Here is an 8,348-nt window from a genome sequence, read left to right as displayed (position 1 = left end):
GGGAATGGTAAGTTCACATTTCTTTCACATTACTTCTTAATCAATTTAAAGAAAGGTTGCATCTCTGGGTGGCAAGTTGGGCATGTTGGTTAACGGGTTCTAACGAGATTTAGGGTAAAACCTTCATATTTCAGAGCTTTATTTTCCATTCTTTCACGTGTATTTAACACATTAGTTATAACCGTTAAATGGGTCAAATGGTGGGTTGGTAACCGGTCAAATGGGTCAAATGTGTAGGGCTATGAGAAATATGGATGATCCTGATGAGGATATGGATGCTAAGATTAATTGGGCGTCGGAGAATGTTAATAGTTTTGGGTTAGATTGTAGTAAGATCGGTGATGATCGGCCTCTTTCAGGGTGTTCGTTTTTCGTGTGATGGCAAGTTTCTTGCTACCTGGTACGTTTCCTTTACTTTAAATGCATGTGCATATGTATTTTTTAATTTGGATACACTGTGAATATATTTGTAACATTCAAATGTTTTGTGTTTAGTGTTGGTGAAAGCTTTTAGTGTGTTAGTGAAAGCTACCTTAGATCAATTGCTATAGTGCATGAATTGGGTTGGGTCGGGTCATGAAGGATTTGGATCCAAACAGGTAGGTTTCTTAAGCAGTTCAAAATGGGTTGGTTCGGGTTGGGTCGAAACAAGCTTTACCACAAGGACATATTGAAAACGATAACTGCACGAATACTTTTCTCAATGTTAGCTTCACTATTTTGTCTTTTTAAACAAGGAGTACATGTAATTGTGTTTACTCTGGTTTGGCCAACTATAAACGTTGAGGCAATTACTATGGTCTGGTAAGCTTATATGTAACATTGTGTTTGAACAAGTAGCAAATGTTGTTAGATAACCCTAACGGACTCAAGTCCACATATCGGACTTGGGCCAAACGAGGTTTGGCCCAAGTCCGATATGTGGACTTGAGTCCAAACCTATTATCTAACAAATGTAACATTAGAGGTCAACTTTTCAAACTAACTGCAAATGAAAAAACAATTCACAGTGAATAATGGTTCATTGCCACGAAGACTACTGGAATTACATCGTCAATACTCTGCATATCGTGGATACAATACGCTTCAACTTTACTTTTTGTATAGCTATAGGTAGCAATTTCAATCCATTTAATTGTGAATTTGTGTGTTTGTATGTGTGGTTTTATTAGGGATCATCATGTAAAATTGATTTTGTTAGTTAATATGGAAATGGGTCTAACGAATAGAAATTAAGTAAAATGAATTGTTAATGCATATAGCCTTTTACATCAACAATTGTTAATGAATTGTAGTAATGTTATAGTTTTAGTAATTATATAGTACACTTTGTTATTTTCCCTTTGACTCCTTTTTCTTTATCAATAGAGAGTGCTTTGATGAGGTATAGAGACACACTTGAGGTGCATGTTAAGTCAAATTAGTCATTGCCTATTCTCAATTTAAATACAATAAACTAAGTCACATATAGCCTTTTTGTGGGGTTTTCTGCTGTTGCTGTTATTTGTTAACCTACATTAAAAATAGAAGATACAGCCCATTTACTTAAAATGGGTTGATTCTAAGTTATATTTATCTCCAATAAGCATAGGTAACATTGAAAACGTTTGCCAAAAAAAGATAGTATTGCGTAAAACAAGTCAAAGTCACACAAACTGTTGTGAAAGTTACTTAATGATCCATTTGACAACTTGCCTTACATGAACGTTTTTGACACCTATACTTGGAGCAACTTTCTCTAAATATTGAGTTAAGTCAAATTAGTCATTGCATATTTTTGATTTAAATAAAGTGAACTATGTCACATATACTTTTTTGGCAATTGCATTTCAAGACCTATTGGAATTCTTTAGGCAATTCTATATACTTTTTTTACAGCACTTTAACAATTGTCTTTCATCACGAACTCAACAGGAGGATGTATTTTGAGAAGGAAACAAGCATTTCCGAAACGCCACATGCCAAATGTATGTCGGACCCAATTCGACCTATTACCCAACATGATACCTATTTTAAAAACGATAACCGTATTTCCATTTTCAAATTATATAGGCACCACTACAAAAGTACGTCAATGAGGATGTGACATTGGGATCATGGTTTATTGTCCTGGATGTGGAGCATATGGATGAAAGGCTCAATTGTGGGACACCCCTGGTAATGATTTTGTTTCGTTCTGTTAAACTCAACGATAGCTATATGGTTGTAACATTCATTATGGTAAATTAGTGGTTCGAATGTTGTAGTTGATAATATTGCAAAATAATCTGATTACAAAATTTTAGGTGTTCAAGGTCGGGCTAATCTCTTCATTTTCCATTTTTTTTTTTTTTTGTTTCTTTTTGTTTCTTTTTCTTCTAACAGTTGATACTATTTATTCGATTACTATGTCGCGTGAATGTGATTTTAGACCTACATATTCACACACGCCATAAGGGGGGTTTATCGCTTATATTGAATTCACATTTTGTTATAGTGTTATGCACAATTTGATAGAATTTCTACAAATTTCCAAATTAGCCATATATAGGTAAAGACTAAATTGGCTACTAAGCCATCTCTGTCCGATTGACCTCTTTCATTTTACATTTGTCTATTGATTGGTTTCTCATATATGTGAGTACCTTGTGGACGTCCAAACAAATGTATTTTAGTGATATACATTGGTCAATATACTGATAATCATCGCTTTATTTATGTTTTTGAACAATTTCATTTTTTGTGTTTGGCTTTGAGGTGACATAACATTTTTACATACAGACTTTCTTTGATTAAGAGTAACCGTCCAACGCATGGGCTCTTAAAGGCTAGTATATACAATAAAATGAAATAATGATGTGTCACTTTCATATGTTGAGAAAAGAATTATTGTGAGATATTTAAATTAGATAATACGGAGTATTAGATAATACTCCCTATTGTTTTTTTTTCCTTTTTCTTTTAAATATATATTTAATTTAGTATTTATCTAATTATCTAGTTATCTTTGGTAAATAGACCAAGAGTAAACACAAATTGTATTTTAAAAGAACCGTGTTAAAGACGTCGTTGATATCGTTTTGCTTATATGGAGTATTTCTTTTGTTGTTTTAACTTTTTAAAATTATTATGTACAAATTCATCTACGTCTGTGAATATATTATAATGATATTAAATATTAAAGTATCGTATTTGATTTGATTCGATATTATAATAGATTGTATATGGAATAGATACTATCTATTCCTACACTAATTTAACACTAACCTGCTAGTTAAAAGGTTACTACAATATCGCTAGCTAGTTCAATAACAGTTATGGTATAGACTATAGTTGCAAAAATTACTAATGCATAATTGAATCTTGTTTCTTGATATAAAAGTAAAATGATTTAAGAAAAATATCACAATACGTACCTGATGGTCTTGATGGTACCGGGATATTCAAATTAGTACTCTGATTAAAAAACTTCCATGTTTTATACCTAAAAGCACACATAGGTTTAACTATCCTCCCAGCAATTGCTCCATTAAGGATTTCATTTATCTTACTAAACGAATCTTCCAAACAATTATTGCATTGCAACTCTGATAAATCCGGAGTACACTCTACGAGCGCGTAAATATTAGCCACATCCCCTGTACTATTCCCACAAGCAAACTTCCTTAACGAATCACCAGCCGCAGCTTCCCTTTTCAAATTATTCAACGACGGTCTAAGATCCTCATTAAACTGACTAATATCAATCACTTTTTCGGGGTTTACGAGCTGCTGATAACTAAATCCAGTTTGTCTCAATATGTTTTTGTCGGAGTATTTTAACATACAGTAATCGTAGTAACTGAAAGGACCGGTTATAGCCCAACAAGCACCAAACATATAAGCCATGAGCTCTCAAATTACTCTAAAACCAATTGGTAGTAGAGAGAGACACTCATGAGCTTATATGTTGATCTTGACATTTATCCCCAATCAATGTGGGATTGGGTTTGCACCCAACAATCCTCCCCTCAAACCGAAGACCACATCACCAGACCTCCCCTTCAACGATATTCCGCACAGGATCCATTCATCTTATATCGCCGGCCATTACCCGCAACTCTCAACCTGACCAAGGCCAAATCAGGGAGATCTTTTGATATAAGGCACACACAATGATCCATTATCGTTAGCGAACTAGGGCGATTAATCCACATCATAATTTTGGGCTAACCCGCTCTGATACCACTGAAAGGACCGGTTATAGCCCAACAAGCACCAAACATATAAGCCATGAGCTCCCACATTACTCTAAAACCAATTGGTAGTAGAGAGAGACACTCATGAGCTTATATGTTGATCTTGACATTTATCCCCAACCAATGTGGGATTGGGTTTGCACCCAACAGTAACCTACTGCCTCCTTTTGGTTAGGACAAATTTGTCGTAGTTTAACTATTGAATCACTAAGACAACTTTGACACACGTCTGGGTTGATATCACCTCGACAAAGCGCGATCGAGTTGACTGTGTTGGTCCCTTGGCCTATTGAAATGTTGAAGAAACCTAAACCGGAGTTGGTGGTTGGGAGGGTGTTTAGAGCTGTGTCTAGGTTTGTTTCGAATGTGGTATTTGTGGTGTAGTTTGATGCAGTGTCGCAGGAATGCACCATGAAATTGGGCAGTTGAGCTAAGGTGGTTGTACTGATAAAACATATGAAAATTAAAGAGATCAACATGTTTTACGTTAGTTAGCGGAAGAGAGAGGAACGGTAAGGAATTTAAAGAGTTAATTAAGTGGTACAATGTTGGAGGTTTTATTAAGTTCTTTCGTGTAGGGTAAAATAATCGATAGCCGGATAAATCACTGAATCGTGGTATCACTTTCCGAAAGTAATTATTCGACCCTTATAGCCTGGGTTACACGAATATCACTTTGGGATAAGACAGAGATTAAATTCTTGTTTTGGCAGAAACAAGAATTTCTTTTGCAGAAGAATATTTTGGTGTTCGTAACTTGTGTCTTTTATCATGCATATTGGTTAATATATTTATATACACCCTTAATCATGAAAGAGTCTTTTATTAAAATCAATTGGCCGATTGATTAATAAAAGTATCTTCTATAATATTCAAAAGTGGTTACAGGAAGAATATTTCTATAAACATATATTATCACTTCCATCATTAAAGTAAAACTTGTTACTTTTACAATAAACAAATATTATATTTTACAACTATCAAAGCATGAGTGATTACTTTATAATAAACAAGTATTATTCCTTTCACTATTAAAGTAAAAGTGGGTCCAGGAATAATTCTTCCGTAATCACTCAAAATTGTGTTAAGTGTTTTCTTGCTACTGCCTCTTAAGGACCAGCAGCGCAAAAGTCAGCAAAAGGACCAGCAGCGCAAAAGTCAGCAAAAGGACCAGCAGCGCAAAGGAGTCAGCATAGGGACCAGCAGCACAAAAGTCAGCAAACAGGACCAGCAGCGCAGAGGAACCAGCAAACAGGACCAGCAGCGCAGAGGAACCAGCAAACAGGACCAGCTGCGCAGAACAACCAGCACAGGGACCAGCTGCGCAGAACAACCAGCACAGGGACCAGCTGCGCAGAACAACCAGCACAAGGACCAGCAATGCAGAACAACCAGTACAAGGACCAGCAATGCAGAACAACCAGCACAAAACACTTAGCCAAATTTCAGCTTACTAAGAAAACTTAGTACTGAAAACACTTAGTCAAATTTCAGGTAGACCAAGTCATGATAGTAAATAATGGAAAACCACTTTTAGGTCCGGGTAATCTATCACTTAATGGGTGTACACTCCGTACCTCCAAACCCATTTACAAGTGTAGATTAAAACCCAAAATTACACTAAATTTCCAACAATCCTCCCCAATTTAGTGCAATCCGTTTCATGAGAATTAAACAAATTAAAACAAAACTCATGCATAAATGAAAATATCTTGAAGATTGAATTTTCACCTTAGTACATTACACATTCCAAATATTCGAGAATCGGGGTGTTCTAAGAATTGAACCCTTCAACCCATTTGAATAACTGAAAATAACATACACATAAGTTTTCAAATACTCTAAAGCTATCCTGACACTTTACAAGCCATGTGTCCATATCCATTCATGAATGTATCTAAAGCAAAAGTCCAAGCTTTGTTGAAGCGGCAAAACTTCACATTCACATAGGTAGTTCATTTCAGTCATGCACCTGCTATTGCACTTTTTCAAATAAACCATTAAGAAGCTAAACTTCATCCTCACCTTCAACAGGTCCGAGTACATACCTTACCTTGGGATGATACAAAATTTTGTACTCCAAATTTCTAAGTATAAGCCTTCCACATTGAATTCAACTTCTAATTTTCATCAGAAGGGAATTGGGTATCTTATAATTAGAAATTTATGTGGACTTTAAACCCATCCCCACAGCAGACTTGTTCTCCAAGTCTCTTGCCAATCCCTTCTTCAAGTGATCAGCTAAATTCTGTTGTGACCTCACGAACACTATAGAAATCACCCCATTCATGATGAGTTCACGAATCATGCTATGTCTGACACCTAAGTGTCTAGACTTTCCATTGTACATCTGGCTATAAGCCTTTGCCAATGTCGCAGCACTATCACAATGGATAGACATGGGTGCTATAGGTTTAGGCCATAATGGTATCTTATGGATCAAGTTTCTAAGCCATTCTCCTTCTTTACCAGCAGCAGCTAAAGCAACAAACTCAGATTCCATCGTTGAGTTGGTAATACATGTCTGCTTCTTAGAAGCCCATGAAATAGCACCTCCCCCAAGCAAGAACACCCAACCACTCATTGAAGAATGATCTTCAATATTGGTTATCCAACTCGCATCAGAATATCCTTCTATTACCGAAGGAAACCCATTATAAGATAAACTATAGTCCATAGTTTTCTTCAAGTACTTCAGTACCCGCCTAATTGCTTGCCAGTGATGAGTACTAGGATTACTAGTATATCTACTCAGTTTTCCCACAACAAAAGCAATATCCGGCCTTGTACAAGTCATGGCGTACATCAAACAGCCAATCACCTGAGAATACTCAAGTTGTGATACAGCTTCATCTTGATTAGGCATAAGCTTCTCACTTGGATCAACAGGGGTACTCACAGGATTACATTCAAAGCAATTGAACTTTTTCAACACCTTCTCAATATAATGAGATTGACAAATCAAAATTCCTTTGCTTTCACGTTTGATCCTAATGCCAAGGATAACGTCAGCCTCCCCCATATCTTTCATGGAGAATTTTGATGACAAAAATTCTTTTGTTAAATCAACCTGACTTTGGTCAGTCCCAAAGATTAACATGTCATCAACATATAGACAAATTATAACTCCTTTACCAGAATCATCAAATTTACTATATACACATTTATCTGCTTGGTTTAATTTAAAACCACTAGATAAAATCACTTCATCAAACTTTTGATGCCATTGCTTAGGTGCTTGTTTCAAACCATATAAGGATTTCACAAGTTTGCACACCTTGCCTTCATTTCCTGGCATGACAAAGCCCTGAGGTTGGTTCATATAAACCTCCTCATCCAATTCACCATTCAAGAATGCTGTCTTCACATCCATCTGGTGAATAACTAGATTGTGAATCGTAGCCAAAGCAATCAGCAGTCTAATGGTAGTGATACGTGCCACAGGAGCATAAGTATCAAAATAGTCAATTCCAGACTTTTGTCTAAAGCCTTGAATGACTAACCTTGCCTTGAATTTTTCAATAGTTCCATCCACCTTCATCTTCTTTTTGAAGATCCATTTGCAACCCAAAGGTTTGCAACCAGGAGGTAGATCAGCTAACACTCAAGTGTTATTGCCCATGATAGAATCCATCTCATCATTAATTGCCTCTTTCCAGAATGCAACATCCTGAGACCTCATTGCTTCATCATATGTTTTAGGATCATCATCAACATTGAAACAATACGAATATTGGGTAGACACATCATCCCTAGAACCTTCAACTAAGTATAGTTGAAAATCTGGTCCAAATGATTTAGGTTTCCTTTTTCTTTTGCTTTTCCGAAGCTCAAGTGACTGATCAACAGCCTTTTCAGAGACTTCATCATTATAATCCTTATTGATTCCATTGTTACTTGGAATCATATCCTTTGGTCTAGGTATAGATGAAAATCGATTTTCATCAAAGATTGCATCCCTTGAATCAATCACAGAATTGATTGAGACAAACTCATTAGGCTCTATTACATAGAACCTATATGCCTTGGAATGTTCAACATATCCAACAAATATGCAATCTATACCTCTTTCACCTAAAATTTTCTTCTTGGGATCAGGTAGTCTTACAACCGCCCTACAACCCCATACCC

General features: G+C 36.0%; 1 protein-coding gene across 1 annotated transcript; it reads right to left on the bottom strand.

Annotated features, from left to right (window-relative positions):
• Nucleotides 1–3,253: 3,253 nt before the first annotated feature.
• On the bottom strand, nucleotides 3,254–3,867 carry LOC139864112 (cysteine-rich repeat secretory protein 38-like). The gene is made up of 2 exons (XM_071852695.1): nucleotides 3,396–3,867; nucleotides 3,254–3,279 (listed from the first exon to the last, which is right to left on the bottom strand). The coding sequence occupies exons 1-2, from the start codon at nucleotides 3,865–3,867 to the stop codon at nucleotides 3,254–3,256; spliced, it is 498 nt and encodes a 165-aa protein (XP_071708796.1).
• Between the last annotated feature and the right edge of the window lie 4,481 nt (nucleotides 3,868–8,348).

The sequence above is a fragment of the Rutidosis leptorrhynchoides genome, chromosome 8, assembly GCF_046630445.1.
Source record: "Rutidosis leptorrhynchoides isolate AG116_Rl617_1_P2 chromosome 8, CSIRO_AGI_Rlap_v1, whole genome shotgun sequence".
Taxonomy (NCBI): Eukaryota; Viridiplantae; Streptophyta; class Magnoliopsida; order Asterales; family Asteraceae; genus Rutidosis; species Rutidosis leptorrhynchoides.
This window is presented reverse-complemented; position numbering and strand designations above follow the sequence as displayed.

Bases quoted from the DNA above. Each gene is read 5' to 3' on its own strand.
- LOC139864112 (XM_071852695.1), bottom strand. From the start codon at position 3,867: ATGGCTTATATGTTTGGTGCTTGTTGGGCTATAACCGGTCCTTTCAGT. The intron at 3,280-3,395 runs GTACGTATTGTG...TTATTGAACTAG, and splicing joins GGTACCATCAAGACCATCAG to CTAGCGATATTGTAGTAACC.